Source organism: Argopecten irradians, chromosome 10 (genome assembly GCF_041381155.1).
Source record: "Argopecten irradians isolate NY chromosome 10, Ai_NY, whole genome shotgun sequence".
In the NCBI taxonomy this organism is placed as follows: Eukaryota; Metazoa; Mollusca; class Bivalvia; order Pectinida; family Pectinidae; genus Argopecten; species Argopecten irradians.
This window is the reverse complement of record NC_091143.1, coordinates 39,698,227-39,716,667: the sequence shown is the minus strand read 5'-3', so window position 1 is coordinate 39,716,667 and position 18,441 is coordinate 39,698,227. Positions and strand designations below refer to the sequence as shown.

At 35.9% G+C, this 18,441-nt stretch overlaps 1 protein-coding gene across 2 annotated transcripts in view; it reads right to left on the bottom strand.

The window, feature by feature from the left end:
- Positions 1-18,441, bottom strand: part of LOC138333881 (transient receptor potential cation channel subfamily M member 3-like) — a 156,424-nt gene that overhangs the window by 66,552 nt on the left and 71,431 nt on the right. For both annotated transcript variants that reach the window (XM_069282523.1, XM_069282522.1), the window contains exons 4-7: positions 18,032-18,197; positions 10,556-10,772; positions 9,361-9,485; positions 5,965-6,136 (exon numbers count right to left, since the gene is read on the bottom strand). In XM_069282523.1, coding sequence (XP_069138624.1) covers positions 5,965-6,136; positions 9,361-9,485; positions 10,556-10,772; positions 18,032-18,197 — 680 coding nt within the window. The remainder of the gene's footprint in view (positions 1-5,964; positions 6,137-9,360; positions 9,486-10,555; positions 10,773-18,031; positions 18,198-18,441) is intronic.

Below are 18,441 nucleotides of genomic sequence, written 5' to 3'. Positions count from 1 at the left end.
GCCATTTTTTCTGTTCCATTACCCACTTTTCTCAATGGAAATTTCACCTAAATGGTCTGTCTTTGGCAGAGAGAGGCAAATGTCAATAAAGATAGAATCAGGTTGACCTAGAGCCGGGCTTTCCCAGGAGGGTGCTTGATATAGGTTCTCCAATATTTTGATGACAGTCGAGTTTTCACAGTGGCTTCTTGCATTGTTAATAGCAGACATATAGGAAAATGTGGAACAAGAGTTAAAACTTACCAGAGGTCACACAGTGCAACCTTAGTCCTAAAAATATGACCTAGAGAGAAACAACAAGGACTCACATTCTTGTCTCTTGTAATTCCATAATAAAGAGAGTGACATCATGTAATTGTTAAATATTTATGCACATTGAATTTCAGTGATGGACGCTCTCCGTTTCTGGCAATAGTTCTACATGTAACTCTCTACCTTGTCTCTACTTATTCACTTCAGACTTCATTCATTAAACAAACATTAAGCAGGTAGACTGAATTTAGTTGGCCTGTACTTTATTGATGGTGCTTTTTTGGGAGCAACCTTGAGTACCTGCAATCTGCATGGTAGGACAGATGAGCCATACATTTACATATCTGATCAAGGATTCAAATTTACCAGTCCTAAGTCACAGTAAATGTAAATACATGGCCTTCTCTGTAAAATAAGCCATGAGGTTGTAAGAAAGGCAAATTAATGTCACAGTTATAATGAAGCTTAAAGATGTTGCAGCGTTTGCCTTTATCTAAATCATTTTAAAATCATTCCACATCACCGATTATTCTTTATTTTCTATGCTTTCCATTATTTCATATCTCTGAATATTTTACATTTGAATCAATAAAATAATGAAGGCTGCAACTTTCTTTAGGTCCCTATCAAACATCAGGAAGTCCTCTACCAAATTCAAAAGTGTATTATCTATAAATTACTGCTTTAGAATGCAGCGATAAGTTTTTCCTAAACAGAAAACATCAAATGTCAAACATTAAATCTTTCGGTTGTTGAATAATCCCCCGCAATTCAGGCTCAAAATTTTTAATTTATCTCCCCAAATATTTTTTCCGGTTTTTTGCATCAGAAACATCTGAAGTTGAAATTTTCCTAAAGACAAACTGAAATCCATAAGATCAGCAAGCCATAGCTATTCATCAGGCCCGCCCATTAACATTAAACACAGTATATATACACACAACTGTTAAGGCTGGCGATTCAGACCAATATACCGACTCATCTCCGCTATCCATCATTCTAGGAAATCTCCATGTTTGATTTGCGAGATGCGCATTATTAGGTATTAGCAGACATTTCCATAAATGTATAAACATGATAAGTACCACAGAATGGCTGCGATGCCATGCATCAAAGTCAGACTTGAATACACTACCCAAACAAATTACCTTGTTGATATATTATGATTTAATTTTCAGACTAACGAGGTGTGAATCAATCTATCAAACTTGGACGGATGTCAAAATGCATATTTTATTGATCACATTTTGAGATGTTTTGAAATGTTGTAAAAATAAAGTACCTGTACAACAATAGCATGATATCTCAGAAAGGTAGCATACCTCCTTAAGTGATATGCAAGGTTGCCTTATTGCCATATAGCTGTTCTCATTGCTGACCTCTATTCATGTCAATGCTGTTTCTGCATTTCAATTTGATAATAAAGCAATCCATCAGTCTGGCTACAAAAACACATGAAGAGCCTGAAATTGGACAACAATCCACAACGTCGTCTTAGGGTATTTATGCAGCCAAATGTTGGTTTTTTATTTGAGTAACACCATCATTCATGGAAACTATTCCCAGGGAAATAACTAAGTAATGAATAGATAGTAGTCACAGACTAATGGTATATGATGTCATATCTTCAAAGGGAGATAACTAAGTAATGAATAGATAGTAGTCACAGACTAATGGTATATGATGTCATATCTTCAAAGGGAGATAACTAAGTAATGAATAGATAGTAGTCACAGACTAATGGTATATGATGTCATATCTTCAAAGGGAGATAACTAAGTAATGAATAGATAGTAGTCACAGACTAATGGTATATGATGTCATATCTTCAAAGGGAGATAACTAAGTAATGAATAGATAGTAGTCACAGACTAATGGTATATGATGTCATATCTTCAAAGGGAGATAACTTAGTAATGAATAGATAGTAGTCACAGACTAATGGTATGACACCATCTCTTCAAAGGGAGATAACTAAGTAATGAATAGAGATAGTAGTCTTAAGATTTGCAGTCTGATGTCATCTACTTATCACAACTAGAATGGAATCTTCAAGGGGAGATAAAACTAAGTATTGAATCTTACACTAGCAGTATGATGTCATATATATTTATCACAACTAGGAGGGGATCTTCAAGGGGAGATAACTAAGTATTGATCTTACACTAGCAGTATGATGTCATATATATTTATCACAACTAGGAGGGGATCTTCAAGGGGAGATAACTAAGTATTGATCTTACACTAGCAGTATGATGTCATATATATTTATCACAACTAGGAGGGGATCTTCAAGGGGAGATAACTAAGTATTGATCTTACACTAGCAGTATGATGTCATATATATTTATCACAACTAGGAGGGGATCTTCAAGGGGAGATAACTAAGTATTGATCTTACACTAGCAGTATGATGTCATATATATTTATCACAACTAGGAGGGGATCTTCAAGGGGAGATAACTAAGTATTGATCTTACACTAGCAGTATGATGTCATATATATTTATCACAACTAGGAGGGAATCTTCAAGGGGAGATAACTAAGTATTGATCTTACACTAGCAGTATGATGTCATATATATTTATCACAATTAGGAGGGGATCTTCAAGGGGAGATAACTAAGTATTGATCTTACACTAGCAGTATGATGTCATATATATTTATCACAACTAGGAGGGGATCTTCAAGGGGAGATTACCATGTAATGAATAGAGACAGTAGTCTTAGACTAACAGTATGATGTCACCTTTTTATCACAACTAGGAGGAAATCTTCAAAGGGAGATAACTAAGTAACGAATCGAGATAGTAGTCTTATAGACTAACAGTATGACGTCATCTACTTATAACAACTAGAAGGAATCTTCAAGGGTAGTTATCTTTACTGCTGTGTCTTAGTTAAGTGTGTGTACACATTAAACACCCATCAAAACACACCATCACACAGCTTTATATACCCTACATTTAGAACACAACTTGCTCAAAATTACCTTTCAATTCATCTGGGAATAGTGCATGACTGGAAAACAGTATAGCTAGTATTACCGTATTTCACCGCAAATAAGACCCCTCCCGCAAATAAGACCCCCCACCTATTTTGACACATTTTCAGACTTAGGGGGGATGTCTGCAAATAAGACCCCCCACCTATTTTTTCAGTTTACTGGATGATGGATTTGAGCAATGGAGTAATTAAAAATATCACCAAAATGACTTTGTATCGGAACTTTTTTTTGTTTATTTTATCGGCATAGAAAAATCACGTAGTAAAGAACTGTTTGTGTGCTTGTTATTTTTGTCATTTAATTCAAGTTAATTCACGGGTGATTTAATTTAATTATCAATAACTACAAAATGTGAACAGTGCTTATATTTAATCGGAGGCTATTTTCAACAAAATACGCCGATATTTGTTTCCATGAACACTTCCAACACGTTTTAGTGTTCGTACGGCTTGTCATTTTTTTACATGCATCGGCAAAGATATTCGTCATTGATGCAGATCGTTTCTGCACTCGTGGATTCTAACTTAATACAATCATTACCTAAAACATCTACTTAAGGCATTTACAGTTTCAAATATGTTTATTTGTGAACGTAACGTACCTGTAGTTCAACGATCAGTTGGAGAAACCATGCTTTACTTTTCGGCCGCCATGTTTTGTTTACGCAGTCAGTATAATATGATTAGCCGCAAAGTTTCGTATTTTACTCTGGATACAAAAATACTTGCTACGATGTTTTAATGCAGTTAATACTTGGATTAATATCTGAAATATTATCAAAAACTATCGTCGTATCAATAGCAATACCGATCAAATACCCAAACAAGACCCAGTGTGAAAATGTGAAAGTATGGCTTCAACCCGGCGCCATTTTCCTACACATGTGTGTACGATGTTACAAACAACTGCATCAATCACGATCGTTTGCACATAAATTCTTCTGTCTATGAACAAATTTGATATGTAAACGTTTGCAGTGAATTTTAAATAGGCCTGAGTCTGAACGGCGATCGTCCTTCCGAGTCACAGCGATTGATTCACGTGTTTACTAAGACGGAGATGTAGTTGTGATCGTAAACAATAACCTTATTTGAATATTTTAAAATAACAATACGATTATTAAAACTTCTAGATTAAAATGACATTGCTTATGATGCTGTTTCTTCGTTTTGATTCATTGGTGAATGTCCGCGTGACTCTTGCAAAAATGTGCGTTTCCTTTCAGACTTACGTTACAACTGCCCTAATATTGTTTAACAAATTATATTTTAATTTGTCATAACATTTGATTTAATTTTACTCATGCGTCTTCATTATTATTATAAATACTTGAACATCTTGCTATTACCCATCTGTCATACGACTGTTACAACGAAGACAGGACATTAAAAAATCCAAGATGGCGACCTCATAGATCGATGTTATCAGGCGGGTTGTCCGCAAATAAGACCCCCCACCACTTTTGACCTTTATTTCTTCTCTGGGAGGGGGGTCTTATTTGCGGTGAAATACGGTAGCTACAGTGTAGATTGAAGCACTGCAGAAATAATACCCCAAACAAATATTAAATTATTCACTAAAAGCTTCAGATAATGTTTCTGGGAAATCTACAACCCCAAAAACACACAGGAAAGATTTGAAGTGTTGCCAGTTTACTTGAGAGTATGTGTCACGTTTAATACTATGCCAGGCACCATTAGCGACCATCTTTTCAGGTTTTTAACAGGCTAGTGACTGCTATAAAAGATTTAGTTAACTTCAGACAACACATAATAGAAAATTCATTCAGATCAATATCACAAAGTTTAACATGAAAACAACCTACTTTCCATACCATAAAGATGAAAACGGAAAATTTTGAAAAGGCTGAAATCTATTTTTGGGGGAAAATTTATATGGAATTACAGGTACCAGAAACCTATTTTCTGAAAGTCAAAAAGGCTGAAATCAGCCAATCGGCTGAACATTTTCATCCCTGATACCAACACGTTTCTAGAGTTCATAATTTTCAGATATTTTAAAAAAAAACCAAAAAATAAAATAAAGTTAAGGGATACCGTTTGAAATAATTGTTAAATCAATTGATGGAAATGCATTGCTATTTTGTGCATGAAATCACATGAAAACATCACTGTAAAACCTAACATGAAACACTCTAATTTGGTAATATCTGAAGTGGAAGTGGATTAGGCTGATCGTCCGCGATTAGGTAGTGTTTGAAGGTTCTGGGTTGGAATCTGGTCTGGCCGCTACATTTTTCTTTCTCAAGTCAACTCTTGAGGAGTTGTTGTGTCTTCGGGAGATAAAGAGAAATGAGAGAGGAATGTTGTAAATTCGGACTTTGTAGATCAATAGTTACCAGGTAGCTGAATCCGTAGAGAATTTTATAGCAAAGTTATTGAAAGTGTCTGTACAATATTCCTGAAAAAGCATTTAGTAGCTACTATTTTAATGCTGTAATTCTGTCTTATTTAATATATGCTTTATCCATTCTCAACTACTAACCTTTTTCCCATATATTTGGCACTGTCTATTCATTTATCCAACTCCCTTAATTTATAGTTCTCCCTCCTGGGTCTTGCTGATTGACAACCAATTACTAATGCACCTACTCACACCCAAAAACATTGCAACAGTTCCTCTTCGACTTCTCCCTTTCTACAAACATTAAAACGTTGTATTGCAGATTTGATAAGAATACTTACCTATAGATATTTTTTGTTGGGCGATATATTTTTCCAGCCGTTTCCTGAATATTATTTCCCCGCCGTATTTTCCGACGGTACCATTATCCACAAGCAGGAAGTAGGAGTGGTTACTGTTGAGAACTGCGTAGTTTGTTTTCGGTGATGACACACAGTGGTATGGTACGACTTTCTGTAACACAAAAAACATACAACTAAAGCACAAGTTCAAAATATATGTAAAGGCTATGATGGGGATAGTTCACTGCCTCCAGACCATTCTTAAACCAACTGTCCCCTACTCCAAGGGGTAGCAGGAAGTTAAGTGGTAAAGACGTCAAAACATGTTACCACTAGTCCAATTCCATAAAGGGCAGTTGCCAGAAGCTGACCGTTCATCGAGTAGCCGGCCTTCCTTTACCTTATCTAATGAGCCTAAACGCTAAGCCATTCAAACCAAATCAAACCTGCATGGATTCGTTAAAAATGTTCCTTAGAGAGAGCTTTGTTTGAAAATGATTAAGAGCTATTTCTTTGTAAAATCTTCTATAATTAATCAAATTCAATGCCAAAAAAGTATCTATTTAAAATGGATTTGATTTATGAATGAAGTATAACCTAATCAAACATGTGTTTTTCTGCACCTTTTAATATTATATAGAAGTCAATTTTATACAGTTCTGCACAAATCAATCTCTCTGCCTCAGCTGAAGAGTTATGTTTTTGGGGAGTTGACATCAGAGCAACAGATGATTTTTTGGGGAGTTGACATCAGAGCAACAGATGATAGACTTTAGCTGTTAGCTGTGCTCCCTAAGAGAGAGTTAATTATCTGTCAATTTCTTCCCTACATCCTGTATCAGATATGTTTGGGGTTATTTTTTCTTGTTTTCAATGTTGGTTTGATCAGTTTAAGGTCCTATTAACAGCCAGGATCATTTAAGGACGTGCCAGGTTTGTTGGTGGAGGAAAGCCGGAGTACCCGGAGAAAAACCACCGACCAGTGGCCAGTACCTGGTAACTGCCCCATATGGGATTCGAACTCGCGACCCAGAGGTGAAGGGCATGTGGTAATATGTTGGTACATCTTAACCACTCGGCCACCACGGCCCCCTGTTTTCAATGAGAAGACCACATTCAATTTACACAAATACATTTCTTATACATAAAACAATAAGAACAGACACACAATACATTTGTCACTCAAGACACAAAGAGAACCGGTACATTAAAATTGTACCCTGAACCTTCAACATGACAGTCACCAATAGTTGTCTTATTTCCCCTGACAATTCAGTGAATTCACACAGATAATGGTATAGTCAGGTCTCAAAGGTAACTCTCTAGAAAGAAGATGATTGTTTTTGAAGTTTCACATACATGTCAACTCTATCCCTTTGAAAGCAATCTATCTTCTCATTCAATTGTATATCCCAATTATGGTTTTGTATCTATTTTATTCCTTATTTCTAAATCAATGCAAAATGTTTTGAAAATGTAACATGAGGTGTAAATGTACCAATTATTGATCATCATAAGTTTAAAGAGACAATTCACTCAGGCAAATTCTTTTACATAACCAATAAGCAAACTATAGCATAAATGTATTGTTCTACATTTCTTATGAAACATATAACGTAAAACATTGACAAATTCCACAACATTGTTAAGTATTTTAATTAATATCATTGAAATATCAAATCGTTGATCAATACGATTAAGCAGGTACAATATTAACTCTGTACCCATACCCGAGCCAAAGTCACGCACGTTAAACAAATGAACTACATAACCACTGAGAAGGTGATAAAATGATTTTTTAGGCAAGACAATTCACCTAATAAGGTAAACACACTACTGTCAGAGCGATTTGAGCAGTTCTAGCCAAAAGTTGCATTACTTTACGAGCAAGGGACAGGGTTCGGCATACAAGAAGTTCGACCACAGTGTGTAATGGCGGACAGCGAGCAAGTTTGAATATTTCACACACGTGTCACCACCATAGGCGTTTCAGGCATATCACAGTAAAACTGACTGATGTAATTTCCATTAGAAGTTGTTTTATCTGATATATATACAAATTTTAATGTTCTCTTAGACTGAATTGTCCCTTTAAACATCCTGAGAAAACTAAGGTCGCATCAAAGTTGATAACAAAATTGGTTGGAAAGGAGCCTGAAAATGGAACAGTTTGGAAAATTTGGATGTCTTTAGCTCAAAACATTTACAGGATATTGTATAAATATTCAGTAGTATGATGATTCTAAACTCTAACACATTTCCTGTTGAGTCTATATATGGTAAAACACTTATATTTTGGGAATACTCAATATTGCGAACTCGACAGTATCTTAATTTGTTTTCCACAATCAATTCCTGATCTCTAAATGACTTTATTTTTGCATATGAGATGATTACTCTGACGACTCAAGCCAGTCCAAATTACAGAAATATTTGCGAGTGATTTGAAATTGCAAATGACTCTCCTCACAAATTTATGCGAAATAAAAGTAATTTATAAATAAAAAGTCACTCATGACGTACATTATTATTCTGTACCTTCTGTATTTTTGTCCTAGTGAACAACTTTGAACAATGACTCTTGACCTTTGGGAAGTTTTTAGGAATTTCACTTTGTAACTTTCTGGGCATGGAAAAAACTGTATACTGCCCCCCACATTACAAGGGCCTAAAAATATCACAATTCTAGGCACTACAGCCAATATGGAGCCCTACAATAGCCACTGCAGTGTAGTATAAGATTTCTTGGCCTTTCTTATGGAAAGGCGAGCTAATGATGTAAACCAACGACTTTTCATTATGACACACGTTACATTAATGACTGAGATATAAATCATACACACACTGACAAAAATCTTTAGGAAGAAGGAGGACATTGAGTGTTCTGATGAGGTAACAGCACAGACAGGAACAGAAACACATCATCTACTGAATACGGAGAGTGTCGTCTGCTGATTGCTGCACTCCACTATAGAAACTCTATATTTCCTAATGTCCTTATATAACCACACAACAGTCGACTGTTTGATCAGCCAATGCAGCAGTCAAACGATCAGATTCTTTGGACATCACATATAATCAATGAGTCTACTGCTCAACCCAACGGCACCACATAGGATAGAGAAAATAGGTTACTGTCATTTATAAAATTATCAGTGACCACCACTTAGAAAATTATCTCCTAGGGAAGATATATCGAGAGCACTATCAACCTGAGGAGTTTTTCAGCGGACAGCTTGAACATTCCGCCATGATAGAACAATATCTTGTTAAATAATCTACAGATACTTTCGCTGATATATTTGACAGCTTTTTTTCGTCAGATGAACAAGAGAACATTTTTAATGACACCTTTGGGTCAGTGTACATATGTACAATCAGTAGTCATGAACTTACATCTTTTCCAATGAGATCTTCCTTGTTTTCCACGATGCCCCAGGGTGCTATCCCGATGGCCACCACTTTGTTTTTTAACTTTGTCGTCCTGTCACTAATGGTGTCTCCGACATGCCTTGTTACACCTACGGTAAAAAACGTAACGAATACACAAAACCATAAACTTATAGGACAATGGTTTGTATACTATCCTAACTAGGACAACTAATAACTTCTCAGGAACATTTACATCTGTCATATGTCATAGTCAACCTCATATTTCAATGTCCAGAGCCTGTAGAAACATTCATATCATTTTCATACATCAAATCAGTTTTAATACATAATCACGTTGGAAATACATTGTCAGTTCAATTGTTTCTTCCATCATGGACCCTGTATATATAATTTACCATCAGTATATTAAAGTATGTGATGGAAGAAAGTTCGAGTTATAAACGAAATAAGCAATCTGCGGAATGATAAAACAATACCTGTTTTGCTAAAAAAAAACCTGAAATTTGATATCGAATATATCCTTTCTTAGCAAAAGTGACCTAATAGTAGTTAGCCTTTCACCCAAAAAACTATCAAACTTTTCGTAAAATCATAGTCATAGGTATTTTTTATCAGATCTATCGCTCAATTTCTCGTGCCATCATCAGAAACCTAACGTCTGGATTGTAGGATGGGCAGACGGAGAAAAAACACAATCCAGTCCAATATTTCACTACATACTGGGACAGACATGGGACCCACTGTTACAGTGAATGTTCCGATTGTTTCATGACGGGGGAGCAAGCAACTTATAACTACCCCGAGTCTATCCAACTCCAAACAGATCCAGTGTTTTAATTAACTCACTAAATCGACTCCTGAGAGTTCCTGCTTGTGTGACATTTTGAAAACCAGTCAACACACCTGACTCCAAACGAACTATATCACTTAAAGATGTTTTTTTTAATTAATGACCTGCTGGCTAGCTTTTGCCCCAAAATAGCATTCATGCTTGCAAAGAAAATTGATTTTCGAATCTCCTCATTCCACAAAGCTATTGATTAAAGTCTGGCTGATCAGTAAGCCATCAGATCTTTAAATCCGTAGCTCTATGACAGTCTCTGATCACAACAACCCCTTATTCAGTAATGTCAAACAACGATTTGATTACAACACCTCCAAGTTCAGTAATAAGTAATATTGTATAGTTACCACTCACCCGTATTGGTGCCCCCAGTAATAATCCAGGCCCCTGTTGTTTTAGCTGCCTTCAGAAGTCCCTTCCTAAACACACGTTTAAGTTTTGGCTGGAGGTCGAAGTTGAGAATACCTCCATGGACAGTGATGAGAAGTTTAGGAAAGTCCAGTGCCCAGTGTTTCTGTAGTAACTGTAACACCTGCTCTGGTTTGGAATCAAAGCTGCTTAACCGCACATACTGCAAAAGATGAAAAAGGCGCATTTTATTACTGATAAAATTCTTTTAAGATACAGCTGTCATTTGAAGAGAAGCAAGGTGGTCATCTGCACACAGTACAGAAGTTGTAAGATCTTTACCTACAGTACTGGACATAAATGGGCCTATAACATGGTTTACTCTTTTCACAAAGGGTACATCAGGCTCTGATTTCTAAAAACCAAACATGTAAACCTTTGCAAAGTTTTTCTCCTGAAATCTTTTGAATTAAGTCATTTTTTACTTAAGTTTCTTTCGAGAAATTGGAGCCAGATATATAAGTCTTCAGATTAGTCATTTCTAAATCTTCTATTTACAATAAAAGTGACCAAGTTTGGGAGAGAAAAAGATCTCTACTTTAAAACTGCAAAACACATACATGTACAAAAAAAAAATATTCAAAGAGTAATGTGTTATAAGTATCATGACAATTTGATAATGAAATCTAGCCTGACCCAGAGGCTGGTGATTTATGCATGAACGGAGGCATGTATTATGATTGTAAACATACTTTTTGTAGCGGTAGTTTTATTTTAGCCCTTTCTGTGCTAATTCATGTGCAGCACTAAATTCTGTAAAATTATATTTCTGATGTTGAACCACCCAAATGCACTAACAAATCATAGATAACAGATTCACATAATACTTCTGCGCTAAAATTAAACTAGGCTAAAATGATTTTACAGTAATTTCTATTCTGATGCCCTCGCATAATACTTCTGCGCTAAAATTAAACTAGGCTAAAATGATTTTACAGTAATTTCTATTCTGATGCCCTCGCATAATACTTCTGCGCTAAAATTAAACTAGGCTAAAAATTCTGGCTAAAAATAATTTTACAGTAATTTCTATTCTGATGCCCTCGCATAATACTTCTGCGCTAAAATTAAACTAGGCTAAAATGATTTTACAGTAATTTCTATTCTGATGCCCTCGCATAATACTTCTGCGCTAAAATTAAACTAGGCTAAAATAATTTTACAGTAATTTCTATTCTGATGCCCTCGCATAATACTTCTGCGCTAAAATTAAACTAGGCTAAAATAATTTTACAGTAATTTCTATTCTGATGCCCTCGCATAATACTTCTGCGCTAAAATTAAACTAGGCTAAAATAATTTTACAGTAATTTCTATTCTGATGCCCTCGCATAATACTTCTGCGCTAAAATTAAACTAGGCTAAAATAATTTTACAGTAATTTCTATTCAGTAATTTAAAATTAAACTAGGCTAAAATAATTTTACAGTAATTTCTATTCTGATGCCTCGCATAATACTCTGCGCTGGCTAAAATAATTAAATTCTGATGCCCTCGCATAATACTCTGCGCTAAAATTAAACTAGGCTAAAATAATTTTACAGTAATTTCTATTCTGATGCCCTCGCATAATACTTCTGCGCTAAAATTAAAACTAGGCTAAAATAATTTTACAGTAATTTCTATTCTGATGCCCTCGCATAATACTTCTGCGCTAAAATTAAACTAGGCTAAAATAATTTTACAGTAATTTCTATTCTGATGCCCTCGCATAATACTTCTGCGCTAAAATTAAACTAGGCTAAAATAATTTTACAGTAATTTCTATTCTGATGCCCTCGCATAATACTTCTGCGCTAAAATTAAACTAGGCTAAAATAATTTTACAGTAATTTCTATTCTGATGCCCTCGCATAATACTTCTGCGCTAAAATTAAACTAGGCTAAAATAATTTTACAGTAATTTCTATTCTGATGCCCTCGCATAATACTTCTGCGCTAAAATTAAACTAGGCTAAAATAATTTTACAGTAATTTCTATTCTGATGCCCTCGCATAATACTCTGCGCTAAAATTAAACTAGGCTAAAATAATTTTACAGTAATTTCTATTCTGATGCCCTCGCATAATACTTCTGCGCTAAAATTAAACTAGGCTAAAATAATTTTACAGTAATTTCTATTCTGATGCCCTCGCATAATACTTCTGCGCTAAAATTAAACTAGGCTAAAATAATTTTACAGTAATTTCTATTCTGATGCCCTCGCATAATACTTCTGCGCTAAAATTAAACTAGGCTAAAATAATTTTACAGTAATTTCTATTCTGATGCCCTAATTTTTACAAAATTGCAAGACACAAGATTAATTTCTCTTAAACAGGTATTATGCCGTATTTGGTCATGCAATGCTCTGCGATATACTCTACCCAAACCCAAGAGCAATCTATCATCCCGGAAATTACAAACAAAGGAAGTTTTATAGTTCTATAAATACTGGATATCTAATTTTTGTTGATAACAGTCTATATTTCTATATCAGGCTCTCGAACACCATTCAACAATTGTAGGGCACTCAAATACTAATCAAGTTTCACAGAATTTAATACAGCAAATTATCTTCTGTGGCTATAAAAACATTATTATAAGGAAACTTCCTATATGGCTTAGCGATATAGAAATGGAAGCTGGGAAGATTGTCATGCAGGCATAGTATATCGGGCTAATGGACCTTCCGTAAATTGATATCAATGTGATACGGCTGTCGTTATCAATTTCAGGTGTCAATACTCTATCGTGGTAGCACACATTTCGCTAGTCAGCCATCGCCCTGACTGACAGTTTACATGTTGGATAAGCCGATCAGTCTCCTTATTACCGAAATACACAGACGCTGAGCCTCACCGTCTGATTAGCTGGGCTTGTAACAGTGCCACAGCTTTATTAGGACAAATACTGACAACGCCACACAGAGACAAATGAATAGTTATCAAGCTTTTTAGTAGAGAAATAAAATCTGTGACAGTGTCAATTACCGTATTCGACCCAATAAGTGCCCATGTCCCAATAAGTGTCTCTTCTCCCTTTGGGGCCACAATTCTAATTACCTGAACATAAAAAACGACCAAAACTGTATAGGTATGCAATAATTTTGTCTTATCACGCACCTTTTCATTTTTTTCAATTTTTCAAACTCCCTGGGCACTTATTGGGTCGAATACAGTATTGCTTTTCATTGAAAGGTTACATAATAATCCTCCTATAACATTCGTTTTCTGACAAGGATGGAGGGCTTAACATTTTATTGTCCAGCTACAGTCATATAAGGCCTCCCCTGTGTACAATGTGTTGTGTGAATGTCTGTATGTTTTGGGAGGCTGCGGTATATCAATGTTGTGTCTCTTCACCTTTCATGTGCTATTGATCTCACTATGGCAATCTGCCAAAGACACCCAGCAACACATCCTACCTGCCGCATATTACACTGAACTTTTCATCAAAGAACAAAATAGCTGAACTTCAGATCAAAGGCAGATGTTGATAGGAAAGAGAATAAGAAAAAAAATAACATGCAAATGAGAGGTCAATCGCATTTAAATAAGTTGTGTCATCCAGACCATAAATACCGCAATGGCAATATATTGCCTTTTGCTTTTAAAAATTGTGAAATTTTTTTTAAATTAAGACATCAATACAAGTAGAAAGTAGATAACTGCAGGACAAAAAGTCTGACGAAATCCTGACAGGATGCGAGTCCATGTGACAGGACACCTGGGGAAAGACTCAGGTAACACTATATACCTATCAAATCATGCATTTAAATGCACATTATTTTAAGTGTTTTATGAACAAATTGATTATTTCATATCTAATCTTATTAGGTATTTGCTGTAATAAGCGCCCAGGGCCCTTAAATAATTGCATTAAAAGAGGCCATTTGATAATGAACCAAAATGTAAGTTGTGGATGAAAACAAGAGGCCCAGAGGGCCTGTATCGCTCACCTGGTTTGTAATGCCAATTAATGTTCTGAATAAAAGTTCATTGTTTCTTTTCTGAAGGAATTTGAATATTTACCTCTAATTCCCCTATTGGGCCCCACTTTTTCTGCTCCAGGGGGTCAAAGCCAAAATTTATACGAATTCTGTTAACCCCAAAAATGTTTCTGGCCAAATTTGGTGGTACAATCCATGCAGAACTCTAGGACAAGTACCGATATTTAGGATTTACCTCTATTTCCCTTTTGGGCCCCGCCCCTCCTGCCCCCGAGGGGTCAGAGCCAAAATTTATACAAGTTCTGTTCCCTTTCCCCAAGGATGTTTGTGGCCAAATTTGGTTACAATCCATGCAGAACTCTAGGACAAGGAGCGATTTATAGGATTTACCTCTATTTCCCCTATTGGGCCCCGCCCCTCCTGCCCCCGGGGGGTCAGAGCCAAAATTTATACAAGTTCTGTTCCCCTTCCCCCAAGGATGTTTCTGGCCAAATTTGGTTACAATCCATGCAGAACTCTAGGACTAGTAGCGATTTATAGGATTTACCTCTATTTCCCCCATTACGCCCCACCCCTCCTGCCACCAGGGGGTCAGAGCCAAAATTTATTAAAGTTCTGTTCACCTTCCCCCAAGGATGTTTCTGGCCAAATTTGGTTACAATCCATGCAGAACTCTAGGACAAGTAGTGATTTATAGGATTTACCTCTATTTCCCCTATTGGGCCCTGACCCTCCTGCCCCCGGGGGGTCAGAGCCAAAATTTATACAAGTTCTGTTCCCCTTCCCCCAAGGATGTCTCTGGCTAAATTTGGTTACAATCCATGCAGAACTCTAGGACAAGTAGCGATTTATAGGATTTACCTCTATTTTCTCTATTGGGCCCCGCCCCTCCTGCCCCCGGGGGTCAGAGCCAAAATTTATACAAGTTCTGTCCCCATTCCCCCAAGGATGTTTCTGGCCAAATTTGGTTACAATCCATGCAGAACTCTATGACTAGTAGTGATTCAAAGGAAATGTTGACGGACGGACGGACGGACGGACGGACGACGGACGGACGGACGGACGGACGACGGACGCCGCGCCATGACATAAGCTCATCGGCCCTTCGGGCCAGGTGAGCTAAAAAAAATTACTGTACTCGAGGTACATTAATCTGTAACAGTAAACATGCCTATGCATTTTATCCTTTGAGACTCCTTATTATGTCGTGATTCACCTGTAAAAGACTCGCAAGTTCATGTATTATGAGATATAATGATGTTAGAGGCATCAAATGTTGTAAAACATATTGTTAAATCCATGGGAAGGGGGCATTTATACAACTTAACTTTTCTCCAGAAAAGGAAAGTGGCACTTATAGGGGGAGGGGCGCTAATTACAGGGAATATGGTATGCATCAATTTTAGGCCTAGTTATGGATACTGAGATAGGTTTGTGTGTGTTTTGAAATACTTCAAAAAAGTGGTGGTTGACTTTTAGTAAGTAAAAAACTATCTATGTCATTGTGATATCTCATTGAAGTTTTTACAGACAAAATACACAAGATCCTTACTCAGTAATATTATACTCTATAATCAGGGGCGAACCGTTTGTCTTTGTCCCTAGGCGTTCAGCACTAAGCCCTGATAAGAATCACTATTGACACTGGCAATTTGTGTGTCTGTTGATCCACCTGAGGCTAAATCCTAAAGCCTTTCTCTCCCTAATGACCAGAAGGTGGACAGAGTATTTTGGACCAATTAAAATTTACGGAATGACCATGATGAGGCTGCTGACAAAGAAAAGCTCTATCAGAGAGAGGAAAGAACACTTCGGGATTAATTTCCATTGAAACAGCTTTTCTAAAGGTCTACAACTCGATTAATATTTGTTAACACTGCAATAGCAAGGTCTCCTTAATTAAGATATATTATCATTTCGTGCTTTTACAACTGAATCTCAATGCAACGGTTTAGATTTCTTAAATTAGAAGAACAAGCCAACGAACGCAGCCTTAATCAAAGTAGAGAGCCATTCCTATGAACAAATTACCCAATCCATAAACAGCATAGTAATGATTATAGCTAAACAAGTGCATTTGGTTTCTGTTTGATAAAGATAAAATATAAAGCTATGAGAGAGATCAGAACTCCCCATAAGCCTACAGCTTAACTCTTAAACAATACCAAAATGTAAATCACAGAAGAAAATTAATTAGATCAAGCATCAATGATGGTAATTCTTCCATCAAATCACTAATGAACCAAGGTACAGAGGACTCCACATAATCTAATAACGGTTATTCAAATATTTTGTTTATTTGTATAAAATTCTGCTGTCCTGATTTTTTCTTTCTTTACCTCTGTTTTTCAACTATGTGTATTTGAATAAACTTTTTACATGACCTCCAGTTATTCGATTAAAATCTCTGGGAAAATCTAAAAATGTAATCGAATATTTTTCAATTTTGCAATGTATTTCAGCGAAATTCGCCGATATATATTTCAAGATACTTCGCTTTTACTAGAAATCACTATAGTGACAGATAATCATTATCATATGGCTTGTTATTTTAATCATTAATCTGCAAAAGTATTTGACGCTGTTACGGTTTACATCAGCAGCGGTAGATCATTACTTTAGTATAATCACTGACTCAAACATCGCATCGATCAACAATGTAGGAAGAATTCTCAAAACACATTTAGGTCCAGTGAATGCATGGGCTCATCACCGGCCGCCATTTTCGAATTCATACACATGTGTCCAAACAACACTGTTTCACTTTGAAGTTTAATCACGATCGTAAGCTCATTTTTCCAGACAAATTTACGTAAATTTGTTTATTATTTAGGTTCACAATTGTTACGTAAATATTTGCAGACACAACTTTTATCATGTTTAATTATTGCATTTGATATCGATCGTTTAGCTTTTTCTCAAAGATAAGCTTACACATATCAATCTTATGTAAACAAGAATCTAACATTGGAATATTTTTTGTTATTAAACAATTGAAATTGATTTACAACTTTGAATATAATTAATTGGTGTTCGTTTTAAGTATAAATAATTTATGTATTTATCAAGTTAACAAAAGTGTCTGTTCACATGTATGTGGGGAGTCAAACGGAGGTGCAAAATGTCATCTCCGCCTATTCAAATACTCTGGTTATTCGAATATTTTCTTCTGGAAAATGACTTATTCAAATAAGCGGAATCCTCTGTATTAGATATGATTACTGTAATCCAATTTTCTTAGCATAATCTACTTTTGTAACTTTCACGATCCAGGTGAAAAATCATCAAAGTTTATCTCTGCAAATTAATATCTACATTATCTATATTGAGAGAGTTTAATCCGCAATGTTAATGTTCGCAAACTGTTTTGAACTGAAACTTAGTAGCCACAAAGGAATTTTTTTTTACAATACATCTTTCCCTCCTGAAAAAATTCATAATGAACTATTCCAGACAAGTCCAAATCTTTGCTCATAAGGGTGAATGTTACCTGTGCTTTGCTGGGATGCGGTGCTCCCTGAAATTCGATGGTGCCGTAGGCGTTGGTAGGATAGGACTCTGTATGACCATAGGGGTGCCATTTCTCATTGACCGGTGAGGGACTGTACAGGTTGGGTAGAATGTCGTGCCAGTCTTTGTTACGGCCACAGCAGCACCTGTAAATCAATGTTTATAACGGACAGATAAGGAAAAGAAGCACCATAATAATTGACCTTTAACCTCATAATTATTCACTTAACCTTTTAAAAACCTTAATAAGGTTACATTGACATTTGATCACAAAACTCATTTGACCTTCAACCATGACATGATCATGTTTCACATATTGGTGAAAATCATCATTAAAGATCATTTGACCTGTGACCCAATCAAGGCTACATGAACTTTAAACTCATCAGA